Here is a 20809-nt window from a genome sequence, read left to right as displayed (position 1 = left end):
TAAATTTCCCTTTATGACTCTGTGTTTGAATTTTTTGAATTACCATTATTATTGTTAAAAAAAAAAGAAAAACCCACAAAGAACCCGTAGAGCAGCTTTTAATCTTTACCACATAATTACTCATAATACGTTCCATAGAGATGCATATCTCACCAGTGTAAATCTGATTGCTTGCTTTGCTTTTTTTTTTTTTGCATGTAATTTTGCAAAAAAATTAAATAATAATAATAATAAGAAAAATAATAACGTCCTTTCCTCCAATTCACGATTAATTAATGGTAAATTGTCAGTGATTATAATTTGTGTTTGAAGGGCCAGAATCTATTTTTTTATTCTAAATACACAAATAACACAGAGACAAAATGTATTACTTTTGTTTTATTGGAAACTACCATGACTCTAATGGAAAACGTTACCTCTTAGTTTCCATCGCAGGACGTTTGCTATAATTCTTTTATCTCAACAAAATATCATAAATTAAGCACATATGGGCAGTCCAGTTAAGTGTTTCGTTGAGTTAAGAGTTTGTGTGTGTTCACAGGAGATGAGAAAAAAGCTCCTGTCATGTGGGGATATACAGGTTAAGAGCATAAAAGGAGTGTTTGTTCTATAACCAAATTTAACAAGTCAGTCTATATTATAAGGTATAGGCTACTATAGTGTTATTTCATACATGTACTCAATCTGATACACTTAATCAGTGTTCTTGGGTTCTTTTGTTGTTTGTAAAATAGAATGGAATTCTGGCATTCTCTTTAAGAGCCCAAATCCACGAGACTGGAGGTTAGAGGTCCCAGTAGTGAGTCCTGCAGTTGGTGCGGGTGTCCGTGCATGCTGTGCACCGGCTGAGGAGGCCCCAGGCCGGACATGGGGTAACTGGAGGCTCCGGGGTGGTTCATGGAGCCCTGCTGGAGCAAAAGCGATGAGTTCTGGTCTGGGCTCTGAGGGGGAGAAAACTCGTCCTCCGAGCTGGACATGAGCGACTTCCCTCCGTCCAGAGGAGACAGCTGGTTCTGTTTGTTGCCGCCTGCGTTGCTGTTTTCACTGTTTTCTCTGGAAAAGAGACAACAAGGAAGAGGAATGAGAGGTAAAATACAACACATTTTGGAGGATTAAAATCCGCATGTTGACATAGAGGTATATCCTTGATGCAATATACACCTCAAGCAGGCGGTTAAGTCTTATTTTAATAACTATTTCCACTCATGTTGAGCGTTATTACCAACATCTTATTACCAATATAATATTAATACTGTTAAATATGACATGTTAGAAAGACTAAATCGTATCACAGCCTTGATAGTGCTACATATATCTATGCTATATATATATATACTTGAGCAATATACACCTCAAGTGCAACTACCTTTGTAAATGACAACAAAGGAGGAATGAGAGGAAAATACAACACATTTTGGAGGATTAAAATCTGCATGTTGACATGATATTTATAGGAGATATATCCTTGATGCAATATACACCTAAAGCAGTCGGTTAAGTCTTATTTTTAATAACTATTTACACTCTTATTAAGCGTTATTTCCTCTCTTAAATCTTAACGGTTGACCGTTAAAAAGACGTTAGAATTCTTTTTTTAAATGAGCTTTTAGCTAACGGTTTGCTGTGCTCTCTGATAATGTGACTTCCTGTTGGATATAAACCCCATATTCTTATTACTAATGTAATATTAATATTGTTAAATATGACTAGCATGTTAGAAAGACTAAACCGTATCACAGCCTTGATAGTGCTACATATATATGCTATATCCTTGAGCAATACACCTCAAGTGCAACTACCTTTGTAAATGACAACAAAGGAGGCATGAGAGGAAAATACAACATATTGTGGAGTATTAAAATCCGCATGTTGACATGATATTTAGGCAGTGGTGGCTGATGGAAATGTTTCTTGGTAGGGCTGTGCCACATCCAATCAATTTCAGCAAACATCCCAGTATGATTTAATGCAAAAAAAAAGTGAAGGTATCAAAAACACATTACTACTTTGCAGTTAAATAATTAACAATTATTTTATTCCAACAGGAAGAGTAAATAATGCTTTGAAAAACACACCAGTATAAAATGTACTCAGTGGTGGAATGTAACTAAGTACTTAAATACAATTTTGAGGTACTACTACTTTACTTGAGTATTTCCATGTTCTGCTACTTTCTACTCAACTACATCTCAGAGGGAAATATTAGACTTTTTACTCCACTGCATTTAAATGGAATGGAATGGAACTACATTTGGTATGGAATGGATGGAACTACATTTGGAATGGAATGGAACTACATTTATCTGACAACTTTAGTTACTTTACAGATTCAGATTATTAATACAAAATATAATCACATTACAATCAAATTACACATTACATTCAAATTACACATATTACTGGGTGCATTCCATATTAAAAACACACAAATATTGACAATTTGTATAATTTGTATTGTTATTATTATTATTATTATTATTATTATTATTATTATTATTATTATTATTACTAGTAGTAGTAGTAGTAGTAGTAGTAATGTTGTTTTGTGTGAGACTCAGGATGACTGAGATATATCTCAGATATATCCTTGATGCAATATACACCTCAAGTGCAACTTTGTTTACATTTTATTTATTACATCTACTCTACCTATTTTACAACTGCAATTACCTCTGTTTTACATTACATCTATTTTTATATTTTATACTTCTAGTGTAACACTTCTGTTTATATGTATTTATTACATCTACTTTACCTGTTTTATTTGCTATTGTATATTGTTGACAATAAAGCTTTCTATTCTATTCTATTCTATAAAAAGGGCAGCATGAAAGGCAGCCATAATTATTAATAGATAGATAGATAGATAGATAGATAGATAGATGGATAGTAACTTTATTGATCCCGAGGGAAATTCAAGTTTCCAGCATCACAGTTCCATAGTGCAAAACATGTTAGTAAAAAGGCATAAAAAAAGTTAGTAGTGCAAAGTACAAAGAAATATATACCGGATATAAAAATACAAGGAGATGAAGAAAACTCTTAAAACTGAATATAGTGCAGGGTAACAGCTGTGATACAAGAATATAAAAAAAATGAATATAGTGCAGAAGAGACTGTTAAAAATGAGTATAGTGCAGTAACACTAAAAATATACAGTGTAGGCCTGGGCCTTGAAGAAAAACTGATCAGAGGTTCAGTTTTTTTTCTTCCTATTTGTATAAAAACATGTTTCATATCTTTTTTATGTTGGATGATATTTCCCCATAACTAAAATAGAAAACACCACGTGTTAATTTGACTCCACTGTAACCCAGTCAAAACGTCTCCAAAAATGTGACCTTATTGTTGTTGTTGTTGTTTTTTTATTTTTCCAACATGTATTAAACATTATCTTCATTGCTGAAGAGGGTGTCTTTTTAAGATTACGTGTAGTTTATGTTATAATTCAGGCTCAAGTCAAACAAGACAGACAGAAAGTCATTTGTCAACAACACGCTTCTGTTTACCACCATCACTGTTATCAGGAGCTGATTCTGGGAACTACTATAGCTGTATCCGAAACGACAAAAAAATAATTTCTAACTTCTACTTGAAATAAAAGTATTTCCATCAGAAATACAAGTTATTTGCCCACGTTGCCACTTTCTTAGTGTGAATATGAAGACTGTGATTCCTGCACTTTTTTTTTTTTTTTTTTTTTTTTAAACTTTGTCTGTTTAGCCACATTTTTACCATATTTCATTCTGACTTGAACCTTAATTTGCTCCTGAAACATGCATCAAAATGTGAATAAGATTACATGTAGTTTATGTTATAATTCAGGCTCAAGTCAAACGGGACAGAAGAAAGTCATTTGTCAACAACACCTCTTCTGTTTACCACCATCCCTGGAACTATAAAGCTGTATCCAAAATGACAAAAATAATTTCAAACTTCGACTTGAAATAAAAGTATTTCCATCAGAAATACAAGTTATTTTCCCACTTTGACACTCTCTTAGTGTGAATATAAAGAATGTGATTCCTGCACTTTTGTTTTTAAACTTTGGCTGCACATTTTTCACCATATTTCATTCTAGCTTGACCCTTAATTTGCTCCTGAAACATGCATCAAAAAGTGACTATGTGTGTATAAATGACAGGCTGCTTCAGGCAGCTGCACGTACCTCTCCTTGGCCTCCGCAGCTCTGTCCCTCTGCCGTCTGTTTTTGAACCAGTTGCTGACCTGCGTGGTGGTCAGTCCTGTGGCCTCGGCCAGCTCTCTCTTCTCCCTCGGAGACGGATAAGGGTTGTGCGTGTACCACTCTCTCAGCACACCCCTGGACTTCTCCTTAAAGCAGTAGCTGGTCTCCTCTCCGTCCCATATCGTGCGTGGCAGCGGGAATTTCCTCCTCACCCGGTACTTCCCCACGGCTCCGAGCGGCCGGCCGCGCAGCTTCTCCGCCTCCACGTAGTGCGCCTTCAGCCACAGCTGCTGCAGCTTCGGATGGTTGTGCGGAGAGAACTGGTGGCTCTCCAGGATCTTGTAAAGCTCTCTGAAGTTACCCCGGTGGAAAGCCACCACCGCCTTGGCTTTGAGGACGCTCTCGTTCTTGTGGAGGTGATCGCAAGCCGGTAGAGACCACAGGAAGCGGCCGAGCCTCTCCAGGTTTCCTCCCTGCTGCAGCACCTCGCAGACGCACGCAACTTGCTCCTGCGTAAACCCGAATGACGGTAGTATAGACATGATGTCCTCCGCCCAAAAGGTTGGTATCCAAACCTACAGCTGTCCGTTTATTTAGTGTTTTACTTTCTTGCAATCCAGCGCAATACCGTCCGCGCAACACAGGCCCTATAATAAACTATCCTATAATAAACTATCCACTCTCCACTCCAGCTCCTGATGCGCGCAGCAGATTGGGGATGTTGATTGTTGGGACAATTTGTTCCTGTTGGAGATATGTCAGGCTTAAAGGGAGCCTGTGCGTTTCGGTGATTGGCTCTCTCCCTCCTCTCTGCCCTGCACCGTGTACAGCAGAGCAGGACTGAGTTTGCAGCTCCGTTTCCTCCCCAGAGGCAGTGCGTCAGGGGCTGAAATAGGAGCGCTCCTCACCTCCCACCAACCCACCCCCACACAGTCCCTCTCTCCAGCTGCACCACCTAAACACTAATCAATTATTACAGACCTCTTAAGAAGAAGCCTTATTAACATGTTCTGAATGCACATCTTCTGTAATGGTGGAGACCACGTCTCATGCTGGACATGAAACAGACATTTCAGGACTACCATTTGCACTGACACTTCTATTTATCTATTTATTAGGTATTAAGAAAGCCTTATTAACATGTTCTGAATGCACATCTTCTTATCATTAACACTAGTAAGACAGAAGAAATTACTTTTGGCCTTCCTCCTGACTGTCAGCTGCCTCCAGTTACAATTCATAATGTAGAAATTAAACAGGTCTCTTCATACAAATACCTGGGAGTTATGATGATAGACTCCACCCTATCATGGATCATTGAATTTACTTGCAGCGCATTTACTTTCTTTGCAGACTCAGATCATTTGGAGCCAGTAGCAAGATTATTATTTTTCTATTTTTCAGTTCAGTGATTCAGAGTGTTCCTGTTGTACTGCAGCACAGCCTGGCTCAGTAGTATATCTGTAAAACTTAAAACTAAACTTTATAGCCAAATCAAAATCTGCGCTAAAAAAGATCATTGTCCAACCTGTGACAGCCTCCTTTCAAGCAGCTCACAACAAGAGTATGCTCAGACTTGCTAACAGCATCTCTTCTGATCACTTACATGTTTTAAATTGGGAATATCAACTTCTGCCCAAGAGGCGATTCAGAGTCCCTACATTTAACCTGTATCTGGTTAAAGAACGCTTTTGTCCATCAGTCCATCTTGTTACTAAATAATAATGAATGTGCTGCTAAAGAAGACATGTAAATCCAGAGGACAGATGGTAATTTTGTAATGGGTTATGTATGAATAATGGTGATGTGTGTTGTTTTTTTGTCTGATGGGTCTTACTTGTCTGTCTGTCTATGGTAACAGTTTGTCTATTGTATGTGTACTTTTTCTCAAACTGAGCTGCCTATGGATGCAAAATGAATTTCGGTACAAACTGACAATAAAGTTGTATCGTATCGTATCATATCATATCGTATTGTATCGAATGGTGAAACTATATAGGCTTCCAGATTTCCCCACATGGGGGTCAAACCAACCACAGCATCTCCATATACGTTATCAGTAATCACAGCCAGTGGAGGGTGAACCCACAAAAACGCAACGCTTTTTATCTGAAACAGACATCATGAAACAGACATTTCAGGTCTACTATTTGCACTGACACTTCTATTTATCTATTTATCTATTTATTAGGTATTTATACAAGGATAACTACTGGAGAGTCATTGGCTTTTTATATATATATATAGCACTTTTAAAGACCTGATTGCTTTTATACTGCTTTACTCTGTTAATCATCCTGTCATCCACTTTTTATTGTGCTGCACCATCACACTGTGTTATGTTCTATGTTTGTGACTATTTTTGTATGTCTGTGTTTGCACCTTGGTACGTGAGCAACGACATTTCGTTTTAACCGTGTACTTTGTATGTGGAAAAAATGACAATAAAGTTGAACTTGAACTATAGAGGCTTCCAGATTTCCCACGTTGGGAATCAAACCACACACTGCATCTCCATATACGTTATCTCCACTATATATAATATCCTTTAATTCTAATGTAACCTATGATTTTATGGACAAATAGGTTTAAGATAGTTTTCAAAATACACCAAAAAAAATCTCAATATTAGGGAATGTGAGCATATGTTTAGACTACTGATTTTATTTTTTAATTTTTTTAATATATATATATATATATAAATCAGGTAGAATGACTGCAGGATATCAGGTTTGGTCAGGCCGATGAATGGTGTAAAATCAAAACTTGGATCATATGTTCACTTGTTTGCATGGTTTAGTTGACTATTTATCAGAGACTATATAGGCTTCCAGATTTCCCACGTGGGGTCAAACCACACACTGCATCTCCATATCAGTAATCACAGCCAGTGAACCCACAAAAACACAACACTTTTTATCTGTAGTTGAAAGTTTATCCACTTTTAAAGTTAAAGCACACCTAAAACAGCTCACATAATCAACCATTGTTTTTCAGTTAATACATATAAAAAAAACAAAACGATATATAATTAAAAATCTTAATTCATTTTTTGGTTATTTTTTTATTTTTTATTTTTTTGGAGGTTTATTTACCATCTCAGCTGATCGTGGGTGACGCCCACCACCTTAATTACATGCAGATTGAACATTTTGTTGTGTCCCCACCTTTCATAGTCTATTAATTACCAAGGCCGTTTATTTTATGAGGTGATATAATTTAATAAGTTCCTATGATTGTTGGGTGCCATTACGCACTTCTTTTATATGAGAAACCTATATACTACCTGCCAAACGTGTTATGGGACATAGACCACCAGTAGGAAACCAGCCACTTAAGGGTGTGTGTGAGTGAGTGTGTGTGTGCGTGCGTGTGTGTGTGTGTGTGTGTGTGTGTTCCCACTCTTAGGTCTATACATTGGCAAAATATATTCTGCAATGTTGTTGATTATAGTGAAAGCTTTGTTTTTATACAGACAATTTCCTCCCTTTTTGTCTATAGATTTGAACATGAATATTAAATACTTCCTGGATAGATATAACAGACCCCTCACTCATTTAATTTGTTGTTTTTTTGCTTATTTTTCTTCTTATTGTTCCTACATCATCACGTGTTTTTGCAGAGGTCCTTCCAGCCTACATTTATATTTCAAGGATTAGACGGGCACCGCGCTGGCTCCAGTGTTTTCTGTGGGGTGAAACACTAAACCAATCCATTAGTAAATGAGTTCTCTGCCACACTGGTTCTTGTTGGTGCAGTCGTTGGTTTGAGCCGAATAGATCATATTTCTTTATCTGCACCAGAGTCTGAAACTAAACTCCTTTTTCAAAATGTTAAGAAACAAAGATTTGACCTAGAAAATAACATTTAACTTAAAAACAAATTCACACGAAACGTTTTGAGAAGATAACCTCTTTCCTGTAGAGTATTTTTACTATAAAGACAAAATGATTTGAACTTTTGTTTTTGTCTTCCACTCTGGAATATCCTTTAATTCTAATAACCTATAATTTTATGGACAAATAAGTTTAAGACACCAAAAAAATCTCAAAATTAGGGAATGTGAGCATATGTGTACTGATTATATATATATATATATATATATATATATAAATCAGGACTGCAGGATAATCAGTTTTTTTCAGGCCGATGAATGGTGTAAAATCAAAACTTGGATTATATGTTCACTTGTTTGCATGATTTAGTTGACTATTTATTAGAGACTAGACTGGACCTAAACAGCTATTTTTCCTCCTGAATGGATGACATTGAGGAAATATCAGATTATTTTCTGAATCACACTTGAATTCACTGTTATTTAACCATATCTGCAAGGTTTTGGAGTTAATTTTAATTGTTTTTAGCAATATAATTTTAGCAGTGTCATCAGCCTGCAGAGGAGCAATAGGCACAGATCATTTTTATATTAATGAATATAAAAGTAAATTCTGTTACAATTTATATTAGGCTATATAAATGTAAAAAAAAAAGAAAAAAAAGAAGCTTAATTTTCATGTGTTAGGGTGACAAGAAAAGAACATAGATTGTGTTTTTAAATAAATGTTCTCATGTCAATTTGTCCTAGAAATGTTTTAAAAAAAAGATGTGTGCAACTTATGTAAAAAAAGAAAAAAGAAAAGAAAAACACTCCTAATACATTTAAATTACTCCAAAAATCAAAACGGTGCATCAAAATGTCAAAGAAAGTTCCTAGAAAGAGTTTTTATTTGTGTAAAAGTCTTCTGCTGCATGAAGTTTTTTGATGTGATTGGGTCAGGGTTAGGGCAGTGCTGTCTCAACAAGGCCATTCATGCCATATTGCATAAACCTAATTAAATGAGTATACCTTCTAATGCAAATGAAGTGTGTCTTTAGTGGACACACTGGACTCTATAGCAGCAGCAGCAGCAGCAGCAGAGAGCAGCAGCAAGCAGCAGCAGCAGCTTCAGCAGCAGCAGCTCTCGGGCTGTGTGCGTAAAACCTCAGTGCTTCAGTAAATGAGCTGTCTGATGAGCGCCTCTCGGGTTTCTCTAATATCTCTACCACATTGCGCCGCGCCTCCTCCTTTAACCCGAGCAGCCCGGGGGGCGAGATTATTTCAAGATGTTGGACTCTCTCCGCCTCTAACACAAGTAATGCAATACTTAGGTCGGCTATCACTCGTTACTCCTCTCAGAGTGCATGGGACTCACAGGATTCCTTATATTCTCCTTATTTTCTCTCTCCGTTAAACTCCTCTGTTACCTCCAACATTAACTCAGCCTGGAGGCGTATATAGGGCTGCTAAATATAATGGATATTCCAGGTTTTAGTCATGGCCTTTTCCGGAAAAAACTCAAATGAGTCACAATGTTTTTCACCCCGAGAAAAAAATCAACTTTTGTGCCATTTCTCATTAAACTTATTTAAAGGTCCCATATTATAAAAAAGTGAGATTGTTTTTTTTTATTATAAAGAAGGCTTCAGTCCTATATAAATACTGTGAAAGTATCGAAACACTCAATCCACAGGGAAATACACACAGCCCTGTATTCAGAAGCTCTGCATTTGAAACAAGCTGTCAGGATTTCTGCCCATTTGTGATGTCACGAATCTACAATATTTAGACCATTTACACAGTTTTAAACATAAATATTCTAAATGTGTCCCAGTTTATTTCCTGGTTGCAGTGCATGTGAATGTCATCAGCTGACAGGAAGTACACATGGACCCAAGCTGTTGCCTAGCAAAGCAATTCTGTTGCAATTCCGTTGCAATTCCGTCAAAATGCTCTAAAACGGAGCGTTTCAGACAGGGGGTAAATACAGACATATTCAGGCCGACAGTACGAGGAAAATAAAGCGTTTTTTGAACATTACAGTATGTAAACATGTTCTAGTAGAAACACAAAATACAAGTATGAACCTGAAAATGAGCAGGATATGGGATCTTTAATGTGAGAAACATGAGCCCTTTCCTTTGTTGAATTATTCCACTTCATGACAGCTATTTGGAGGTGAAAACGACTTATTATTAATTATTGATAGATGCAGTAGCATATTAGAGAAATTCATTACACCATGCGTTACTGGGAAAACGAATGAAACGGTGACACTCCGGTCCATGTGGGAGAAAACGAGAGAAAGAAAACTCAAAAGCAACCCAGAAAACACTTCATAAAAATGTCATCATCAAAAAGCCCGGGTTTCCTATTGGAGAGTTTATTTTTTTGAGAAGGAAAAGTGAAACGAGCACTGGCTCTCTGAACAGATGGTTTTCACTCCATCTAAATCCAAAGTGCTATTTCAGCTGTATCGACTGGAACAAAGCCGATACTGTTTAAATTAAGTGAAAAATGTCTCATTTGGTCCCCAGGGTTTTCTTTCTTTCTTTGCTTTATTTTTTGGGAGGGACATTCAAGGGTGTCCTCTTACTAATTAGAATTTATTTATTTATCTAAAACATCAACAAAAACCAACAACGAAGTTAATTTATATATGTCAAGCTTTCTCACACACACACTTGGCAATCTATTTATTTATTTTCTTATAATACAATATCACAAAAATACATACTAATTGACTTTACATTTGCACATTTATTGACAAATTAATTAAATCTAATCAATAGAATATAATTGGTTTAACCCAAGAGGTCCTAAAATGTCTCTTTAATTAAGAGTTAAAGCAGTTTTATTCTGTGAGGTGAAAGGCAGTGAAAAAAAAACTCCTCTCAAAACAAAACACAACTGTTGACATGAGTGAGTTAAATGAAATTGGAGCTGCAATTATCAGCTTAACAGAGTTTCCTGTCATGTTGGAAAATTAGACCTGTTACAAGTGCACTGGGGTTAGCCCCCCCATCAAAATCATTAGGCATTTCCTCAGAGGACCACCTCCACAAATATGCAATTACAGGCCTCGGCTTTTACAGTGCTCTGCTCGGTAAACACGCCCAGGGCATGTGGAGGATTTGTTTTAGGGAAATACTTTTTTTTTTAATTTTGCTACAGGGCTGGAGTAAGTAAACAAACCAGAGGGATAGATAAACACATAAACAAACAAAAGGAAGGATTTAAACGCCTTGCTACACCTTGTGTGCCTGCTGGCAGGGAGGGGGCGCCATGACAGTGACTATCATAGATTTAGCTCCTCAGAGGATGCATGTGTTTTAGCAAATGACAAGGTTTTATAAGGCAGAGCAGCAGGTGATCATGTCAGGCCTCATCTGCTACTGCTCCTGTTACAAAGTGCTGTTTTTTTCTCTTTGGGGAACACTGTGGTGTTGCTGCCTCCCAGCTGCTGCCTTCTGTGTGTCACTTAAAACTTGTCCCTCTGACTTTCTGTTCCTCGCAGGCCATGAACAAACCAGTGAATCATGCTGGTTGCATCTACTGGATGATGAAGTGCTGCATACCTTCCACCCTGCCAAGCAACAACTCAATTATTTTAAGTGGAGGTAAGAGAAAAAGGGTTGAGGACATTTATTCCTACTGGTTCATAAACACCACCTACTTTCCACAAGCTTCGGAAGAGCCGAGAGTGGATTTAGTTTCTGCCAGGACAGGAGGGAGAAGTTCCTCTGGCATGCCTTGGCCCAGTAGTGGTGGGTCTGTAGGAGCAGGCTGGTACCCGCTGACCCCTGCCCTCTCATTAGTGGGACGTGGAGCAGTGGAGTACCGTGCTCCCCAGGTCATGTTACATATGGCTTGCAGTCTGCTGCGCCGCATTAAATGTCAGCTTTGAAACCATCTGAAAGATCAGAGGTCAGTGTTTTTAATAAGGCCAGAGTTCTGGGGGAGTTCCTTCTTTTTTTGTTTTTACTGCAAGTATGTTTTACGTTGCATGTATGAAATTGTGGATAAAATGATCCACTACTATTGATATACTGATTTCCACACATAAAGGAAGCATTTTAAAATTCAGCAGCTAGCTGTCCCCATGAAAAACTACACATCTTCTGTGAATGGGACAATCGTGCTCCTTTCCTCCTTTCCTGTCTAATTTATAGGCACAATACAAAGGTGGAATTTGGAGTTTTCTGCGGCCCCCTCCCCGTGAGACCCACAGACCATGCTGCGAATGGGATATTGTTCTGGGCTCCAACAAAGCTGTTTTCACCCTCTTCAATATTACAGGAGGAGTTACCTGATACCTAACAATCAGCTAATCCACTGCCCATGGCGACGAGGTCACCTGTGCACAGGTAACTTTATCCCGGTGGCCTGCCTCTCCCTCCCTTTCCCGCTAGTCTCTCCCATTTTTTTCTTCTCTCTCTCTGTGCCTCAACAGTGAGCACAGACAAACAGCCTCTGTTTATTTAGGTCATCAGTTAGATCATATATAACTCCTCCAGCCAGAGAGGACAACTCCTATAATCCACCACAGACACGCTGTGAATCAAATAAAATCCCCCCGCTGTTCGTCCATTTGTCAGACTTTTGTCTCCCATCTTATCTCTCCTTGCTGGTTTGGTCGGGTGCCCACTGAGTGAACAAGCATTGGGTGGAAATGCATGAATTTAAGGAGAATCCCCTCAAGCCATGAGAGGAGTTCAGGCACTCTTCTGGACTCTGTGAGTGACAGCACCTCAGATTCATTCCTCCACATGCTGAAGTAGTGAGTAGTTGGGGTGGGGGTGGGTGTTCGGCCTTCGCTCGGGGGAAAAGGCCATTGGATTGGACTGAGCTGCGGGGAGCTGCAGACCCCCCACCCAAAAGGAGCTTTACCTCTGGAAATCTCATTGCTGTTTATTTGAATTACAGGGGCTGAGATGAGAAAAGGAGGGCTAATGAACTCCAGGTTGCCCGGCATGTGCAAACGATCACTGCAGGTTTGCAGAGAGCAGCACCAGGCTCGCTGGATTACTGTGTGCCACTTTCCCCCCCCCTGACCCTCACAGTTTGGCTACATAGGACTCTTAAATGTTGGGAAGACACATGCTTTTTGTCTGGCATGAACTTACAGTACATTCATTATTGTGTGACTAAAATGTTGGAAAAAAAAAACGTAATTTTAAAGTCATCTCGAAGCTAAATTTGCCAGAAAGAATTAAAAATATCTGTTTTATGTTTTTATAAATATAAACTTTTATTGCAGTATGGAGATTTAGAAAAATACATTCACATAATTTCAGATAACAAACATATAATTCAAACTAAGATTTAAAAAACAAAACAAATGACCATCATTTTTACTATTTGCCCTCGACTCATTTTTGGTATATGACATTAAAGCACTGAGGATACTTTCACTGAAACGTCCATTCAAATTGATGGGATTGTGTCATAAATCCTGACAAAGAAAAGCATTACTAGTCCACTTGTATGAAGACGTGTGATGCACTGAGAGATGTGCATGGGTGAGAGTTGGCTGCTAGGCTGAAATGTGCTATTATGGTCACGTATGACGGCGAGGAATTAGGCTCCTGTTGTAAAAAGCACCGGACACACTCGACAAACGGGCTCCACATTCTCTTGTCTTTCCCTCAACTGACACCCAACAAATGTGCCAGTGACGGCGGCGGGCGGTAAATCTCTGAAGCTGCAATGTCACTGCCTGCACGCCAACGCAAGACTTTCTAAGCTTTCTTTCAGTGTTCTTCACAAAACAAAAGTAAAAAGGCACTAGTGTCCAACACATTATGACGCCATGCAAAGAGAGATCATTACAATCCCTTTATAGAAAAATATCATTCGTGATTACTGACATTTGGAGAGACACATCAAAATGAAACAGGATATAGTAGAGCATCATCACATCTAGTTAACATACTATGAGTTGCAGCGTTATAAACAAGGTATGATGAACAACGTGTGAGCCGACAGCGTTGACCTTTAGGTCATCGTTCATATCTCGGTCTCACAGGTTGACGATGAGGCTTGAAATATGAGTGAAATAGTGTGCATTTGTTGAGGTGTGTCAAACCCTCCAACGTGAAGGCTGTTTGAAACATCATCATGGTAGTGCAAATGCCAAAACAGACCAATGCCATTGTGTATTTTAAGTAGCAGAAAGGCACATTCGTCTTAGTCCAACACTCCTAGTTCATTTGGTATGATTTAAAGCACAGAAACAAGGTTTTGCAGTGACTTGAGAGGCATTCAGAGAGTTTAAGGTGATAACTGAAGGACACTTGTTTTCCTAAATCAGCAGCGTTGTGTATTTAATGACCTATTCTCTGTGTGTGTGCAGTCCTTTTAGTGAGGCTGTCGCTGTTTAACCGACTGAGGCTCTGTCCCTCTTCCCCCCTACCGAATGACCTTTTTGGTTTGACCCATATGACGCATTTAGTTTGGAGGAACATCCTGGTCACATGACTCGAGGCATTCCAGCACCTGCTTCTGCAGATCAAATCCATTCAACAGGAAGTAGCAGGTGTTGTCTATAAAAAATGCACATTTAAGCACGCCTCGAACACACACAGCGACTTCTTCTGCTAGCAGTCGCAATGTTTCATCTCATGAACGGGGCTTTTAAAAAGTGTCATAGACTTTTTTTGGTTTATTTTTATGATAAACTGATAATGCCCGCCTACAGACAGGGCTCCCTTCTGACTAGAGTGCATCGTAAAAGTCAAATGAACACAAATAATTTAACATTTAAAGGAAATGAATGGTAAAAAAAACACACACACACACACACACGCTCACACAAAAGTAAAAAGATTCACCATATCACTGCTTGGGCGGACACGAGTGCTTCTGTGGGAGAGGAGAGAGGTTTGAGGTTAAAGGTCAGCCATGTCCTCCTCCATCTGCACTGTCTGTAGTTTGGCTAGCTCCTTCCCCTCCACAGCCTCCATCTCCCCGCACATCGCCCGCACCATCTCGCTCACGCCTCCTGAGCCTGAGCCGTCCGCCTTGTTCTCTGAAAGGTTCATGTAGTTGCTGTTCATGCCGGGCCCTATCAGGTGCGAGGGGGGCCCTCGGAGGTACTCCGCGGGCTGCATGTGGTGGCTGCTGGGGTTCGTTTGGGCCATCAGGGGCGTGCTGACGGTGAGGGTGGTGTAGACCTCTGGCTCGGGGCTGGACGAGCTGATGGCGGAGACCTCGGCGGTGGAGGCGGGACCTTGGCTGGAGGGAACCTCTTCTGAGTTGGGGCCGGTGTAGCTGAGGTGACCGTTGGGGTCCATGTGGAGCCCGTGGTGGTACGAGGCGTAGACGCCTCCCTCCAGAGGCTCCTTCTTGATGGACGGCTGGCCGGCGTTGCTCATGCTGTAGAGGACTGTGCTGTGGTGCAGGGACGACATGGTCAGCTTGTCCTGCTGCTGGAACGAGTCGTTGGAGGAACTCACTGCTACATTGTTCAGAGGCATGGTACCTGTGGTGACACAACAATGGATCAATACATACAGTACCTCCAGTTTAGCTCCCATTCCCACTGCCGGACCCCCTACTCATTCTTCACAGTTTCATTTACAGCAGGCCTTGGCCCCCCGAAATCGCTGTTGTGTGTCTCACACACTTTGTGCTCTTTAAGCTCGACCCCGCGGCGCCCCAGGGAGCGAGTGCACAAGTCTGCCAGGACTCAACAGCAAGCTGCAGTTTTCTGTTTTTCCTTTATTATTCATCCTGGTGTAGATTCTCTGCTTTATGTCAAAGTAAGTGCTGTAACGGCTGATTCCCTGTTAGTGCGTTTCATGGCCTCTGATTGTCTGAAACATATTTCCCCTCCTCCCTGCTCTGCAGATCAAGAGTGCAATGATGATGAGTGATGGTGACTTCAGAGCTTGTTTTTATTCATCTCTGGGGTTTTCAAAGGACCACCTTCTTCTCTGTGTGTGAGTGTGTGTGAGTGTGTGTGTGGCCCTACTCTGTTGTTTCTGTCAAGCTACAAGATATAAGGATATAACATCTACATTTTGATATGAGATTAGATTTTTGTCTGGATTTTGGTTATTCTAATACAGTGATGGATCTTAATTTTGTCTTTTCCTGGTCTTCAATGCTGCACTACATGCCAGCATTACATTATAGTAAAGTGAAACTTCTAATGGATTTACATGACTGCTTAAGAAGGGGAAATTAACAGTGAAAGCCTCCAAATCCTTAAGCAATATATCCCAATTTTAGACAACATCACCAACGCCTAATCATGATTAAATACTGTGAGTTCAATGAGTCATAACCAAATTGTTTTGTCATTGTCAGCCATATCTGCCTCAGTATGTCAAAATATAACTCCCAAAAATAACAAAGTTATTGCAACCACCCAAACAAGTGAGTTAGATGAAATAATGGTGTAGTTTTCTGAACTCACCTTGTTGTGTGATTGTTGAGGCAGAAGAGAGCTGCAGAGGAGGAAGACCTACGTCGCTGTTGAGTAATGAGCTGCCATCGTTGTCGGAGACTCCACCTGGTAACTGGACCAGACTGTAGCCGCCCAGCTGCAGCGCACCTGACGAGGAGCTAAACGTGAGCACGGAGGAGCCTCCGTTCTGGGAGGCCATGGTAGGAACCCCCTCCAGCTTCACCTCTGCTCCATTCACACAACCCGAGTAGGAGGCGTACTGCAGGGCCGAGTCCTCAGCAGAACTGCCCAGTCCCTTCTCCTGTCCTGTCTGCATGTGCATGTCCATACCAGAGCCCCCCATTAACACCCCTCCAGACGGCCTCAGAGGGTTGAAGGCCAGTGGCTGGATGCCCAGATTGAGCCCGTTGAAGAGGATGTTTCCAGGTGAGTGGAGGTAAGACGAGCCGCCGTTGTGAAACACGGTGGAGGAGTTGTTACTGGTCACTAGGTTTCCGTTGTAGAGACCGCCACTGCTGGATCCAGGGGGCAGCTTGATGTCCCCGATCTGCTGGATGACCACCCCACTGTCCATAGGCCCTGTTTGAATGGGAAGGGTCCCATGGGTGATCACCCCATCTGAGGAATTAGAGAGGGGCCGGGGAGACAACTCCTCGTGGCCTTTGCTAGACTCATCCTCTGTGCTGTGGTTTCCATCAGATTCACTGTGAAAAAGATGACAAATGGTGTGTCACGAAACAAAAAAAAAATTATTCTTTGTGGTAAACCATTGCTATAAAGTGACTTAAAGCCACTTTTTGAATAACAAAATGAAATAAGATTAGATATAAAGTATTTTTCTTCCATTTCTGCACTTTTTTTGGCAAAGAGGACACACTCTAAAACACTATTACAACACAAATTCAATAAAGTACAATTGGCATTTATTTCCTTTTCCACCTAACATGCTGCCAGTCACATTTGCTATTACACAGCTTTGAAGAGCAGGCTGTGTTTGTGAATGTGTAGCCCTCTTTTACCTCATGGAGAGCTTCACTGACAACAACCAACCAACGTCAACAACCGTGCAACCATTTGGCGCAATAAATTCTGGTGTGACAAACCGCCAGCACTGCTGGCGTGACAAAACAAATGGCTCAGGGGATTTATATGAATGTCTTTCTCAATTTAAAATGGTGCTGTCATTTAAAAACCTCTTATTTTCTGTTTCCATGAAGTCTTTAAACGATATAGAAGTAGCTGGTACAGCTTATTATGTAATGAACAAGTCTTTTTATAAAGATTGATCTAAACAGCTGCACCACACACACACGCACACACACACACACACACACACACACACACACACACACACACACACACACACACACACACACACACACACACACACACACACTAAAACGTCTCAACACCACTTCCACAAAAAGATATAAGCAAAAACTAGTTGATACAAATATGAGAAGATCTGTTCAAGGTTATACAATTACTAAAAGTATAGTTTAGAAGCGACTTAAAGGAAATCTATAATGGTTTGTCTGTGTGTGTGTGTGTGTGTGTGTGTTTGTAAGTGAGAGAGAAAGAGAGAGAGGGGTCACCTCCACCAGGTGTGCGTCAGCTTTGTTCACAGAGAGAGAAACATGAAAGAAGCTACATGTCTGTCTGTGTGTGTGGAGGATTATGAAATGAAACGCAGGAGCTGATGGAAGTTCTGAGAGGAAAAAAGTGAAAAATGATTTATGTGCTGGGATGGGGACACGTGCACGCGCTAGTGTGTGCGTGTGTGTGTTCATCTCTAACACACAAACACACACTACAAATAGATAAGAATAAATTAAAGTTAATTGTTTCATCTAAACATATAATCTGGTGTCTGACAGTGAAGTCAGTGGAGTTGGTGGAAGTTAACCATGTTGTTTAGTTGCTTATGGTTTACATGCCCCTTTAGCACCAACACACTTGAAACCGGATCTGAATGGCAACCAGCTTCATATTTCAAAACATTAAAAGCGTGCTGCAAACTCTTTTACGCACACTTTTTTTTTTTTTTTTTAATTGTCTCTTAATTATCAACATATAATGATTCACATTGTCAAGTCTTATACAGTGAGGAGGCCGACGGGAGATTATGAAATACACTGCCAGGCAGAGTGAATGGTAGTGAACTACTTCCACGAAAAAAAGCTTTTGTTAAAAAAATGGTTTTGTCTTAGTGCGCCTTTTACGCACAGACGCACTCCAAATTCTATTAATGTGTTTTATATGGAGTTTGTCTCTATTTGCTCACCTTTTTGACTGTGCCTCGGACGGGTTTCTGTCTCTCTGTCTCCTGTTCTTGAACCAGTTGCTGACCTGGGTCAAGGAGAGTCCCGTAATCTTGGCGAGGTTTCTCTTCTCGGCCGGAGACGGGTACCTATTCTGATTGTACAGATCCTTCAGCGCGTTTCTGGACCTCTCCTTGAAACAATACACAGTCTCCTCTCCGTCCCAGATAGTCCTGGGCAGAGGGTACTTTCTCCGGATCCGGTACTTGTCCACGGCACCCAGAGGTCTCCCCCTCGCCTTCTCCGCCTCGGAGTACCTCGCCTTGTACCACAGATCCTGCAGAAAGGTGTGGTTGGACGCGCTGAAACTGTGGTTCTCCAGAATACTGTACAGCTCCTGGTACCGAGCCTGGTGGTACGCGACGAGGGCTTGCGCTTTCAGGATGCTTTCATTACCTCGGAGCAGGTCGCTCTGTGGCAGGGACCACAGGAACCTGGCCAGCCGGTCCACATTACCTCCCTGCTGCAGAGCCTCGCAGACGCACGCCACTTGCTCCGGAGAGAAAGCCAGAGAGGAAGCGGCGCTCACCAGCAGCTCCGTGTTGCGCACCGCATCCACCGTGTTGTTGCGCTCCATGGACAACTCCACCGCGTCCACAAGCTTCATGCGCTTATCCGCCTCCTTCACATTTTCCCTCTTGATGTCATTTGCTGTTGTTGTGACTTCTCCGGCAGAAGAAGAAGACATTTTTTTTTTCTTTCAAACCTTTTCCCCACTGGTAAAGTCACTCCTCCTCCTCCTCCAGCTCGATCAGGTTACCTCCTCGCCATGCGAATAGCGATCGGATATCTGACAGCAGCTTGTAAGTAGATATCTCTCTCTCTCTCCTCTCTCTCTCCCCCCTTTCTTTCCTTCCAACGTGACTTTTACTCTGCAGGGGACTGGAGCTGGAAGGAGACTCACTGGGGTCTATCTGCAGGAGAGCCACGCTATTGGCCGCCGAGGGGCCTCATAAGAGGAGGAGCTGAGCACGAATGTTTGGTTTCCAGCTGTCAGTCATATAACAGTATATTCACCTGTGCAAGGTGAGTGGCTTTTTGGGATCGTGGGAACGGGATATCCGTGTTGTCTGGAGCTGACTGAAGCATTTTTTAATTCCAATATAATTTTTTTCTGTGCTTTTTGTGTAACTTTTTTATGATTTTATGATATGTTGTGTTTTTATTCCTGTTATTTCTTGATGTTAATGTTAAGCACTTTGGGTACCTTTTGGTTATTGTAAAGGGCTATACAAATACATTTTGATTGATTGAGGAAATCCAGTCAATCATTGCCTTAATCTAAACTGTTTTTTTGTGTGCCAATTTTAGATTAACTCACAAAACATTAAATAAACTTTGACACTGAGACTGCACTCCAAAGGGATTTCTTTAAACTGCACTCCTCTTTTTCTTTTTATAACTTTCAGTACAGAACCATAAAATGCTGATTGTGATTGAGATAAAGTGTGAATATTGTTTGTCTGTCACAAGCCAGTCACACACTGGGTCATCACATCACATAATGATCCCAACAGCAATGTCAGGTCAAATCTCACACATAAACATAGAATATTTAATAAACTAAATTTCTGCGTTAATGCAAATTCAGAGCATTTCCTCAATGACATTAAGTATGTCTGCTGTGAAATTTATGTCCTACAAAAGGCACAGCTCTAAGTTTTAAACTAAAGCAAAACTATCTGTCTTTCATGAATATAATTTTAAATAACATGATTTTCATATTTTCCAAATTATGGATTACCTAATAATCCACTGAAGGTCACAATTTAAGTATGTAAATGCATATATTTAGTCTTACATTATATTTATCCTGTTAACTTGAAAGCTGGGAAATTGATAATTTTTTGTCTTTTGCAAATAATAATTGCCAGTCTAATGTAGCACTGGAGTCTAAATTGGTGTCTGATCAATGACTGACATTTATACATAGTCAATAAATCAATATGACACATGGCTATGTCTGGGCTTTTAGTGATTGTGATATAACCTTTGAAAAGACCACCCTGTTAGTCACTATAATATCTGTCTTCATCATGCATTGTTTATTTAAGATAATACAACACATGATA

General features: G+C 40.3%; 3 protein-coding genes and 1 long non-coding RNA gene across 6 annotated transcripts in view; 2 read left to right on the top strand and 2 right to left on the bottom strand.

Annotated features, from left to right (window-relative positions):
- Positions 1-363: 363 nt before the first annotated feature.
- LOC141783977 (homeobox protein six1b) lies at positions 364-5039 on the bottom strand. Its single transcript, XM_074661632.1, has 2 exons — positions 4169-5039; positions 364-1053 (listed from the first exon to the last, which is right to left on the bottom strand). Exons 1-2 carry the CDS (start codon positions 4726-4728, stop codon positions 756-758), a joined length of 858 nt encoding a protein of 285 aa, XP_074517733.1. The 5' UTR covers positions 4729-5039; the 3' UTR covers positions 364-755.
- On the top strand, positions 948-16588 carry LOC141783978 (uncharacterized). Of its 2 annotated transcripts, none has more exons than XR_012597392.1 (3): positions 948-1087; positions 11521-11623; positions 16450-16588. It is a non-coding gene; the product is annotated as an uncharacterized LOC141783978 (long non-coding RNA). The 2 variants fall into 2 exon arrangements; XR_012597393.1 differs by having other exon boundaries at positions 16446-16582.
- On the bottom strand, positions 12794-19620 carry six4a (SIX homeobox 4a). The gene is made up of 3 exons (XM_074661624.1): positions 18701-19620; positions 16426-17120; positions 12794-15486 (listed from the first exon to the last, which is right to left on the bottom strand). Exons 1-3 carry the CDS (start codon positions 19423-19425, stop codon positions 14894-14896), a joined length of 2013 nt encoding a protein of 670 aa, XP_074517725.1. The 5' UTR covers positions 19426-19620; the 3' UTR covers positions 12794-14893.
- mnat1 (MNAT1 component of CDK activating kinase) overlaps positions 16704-20809 on the top strand; it is a 43038-nt gene continuing 38932 nt past the window's right edge. The window contains exons 1-2 of one of the 2 annotated variants that reach the window (XM_074661631.1): positions 16704-16842; positions 19616-19763. The gene's annotated coding sequence lies outside the window, so the exon portion shown is untranslated. Of the gene's footprint in view, positions 16853-19615; positions 19764-20809 lie in introns of both variants that reach the window. The other variant, XM_074661630.1, reaches the window with a different exon arrangement.

This window comes from Sebastes fasciatus, chromosome 15, assembly GCF_043250625.1.
Source record: "Sebastes fasciatus isolate fSebFas1 chromosome 15, fSebFas1.pri, whole genome shotgun sequence".
Lineage (NCBI taxonomy): Eukaryota > Metazoa > Chordata > Actinopteri > Perciformes > Sebastidae > Sebastes > Sebastes fasciatus.
This window is presented reverse-complemented; position numbering and strand designations above follow the sequence as displayed.

Bases quoted from the DNA above. Each gene is read 5' to 3' on its own strand.
- LOC141783977 (XM_074661632.1), bottom strand. From the start codon at position 4,728: ATGTCTATACTACCGTCATTCGGGTTTACGCAGGAGCAAGTTGCGTGC. The intron at 1,054-4,168 runs GTACGTGCAGCT...TCTCTTTTCCAG, and splicing joins GCTGCGGAGGCCAAGGAGAG to AGAAAACAGTGAAAACAGCA.
- six4a (XM_074661624.1), bottom strand. From the start codon at position 19,425: ATGTCTTCTTCTTCTGCCGGAGAAGTCACAACAACAGCAAATGACATC. The intron at 17,121-18,700 runs GTGAGCAAATAG...TCTTTTTCACAG, and splicing joins TCCGAGGCACAGTCAAAAAG to TGAATCTGATGGAAACCACA. The intron at 15,487-16,425 runs GTGAGTTCAGAA...GTGTCACCACAG, and splicing joins CTCAACAATCACACAACAAG to GTACCATGCCTCTGAACAAT.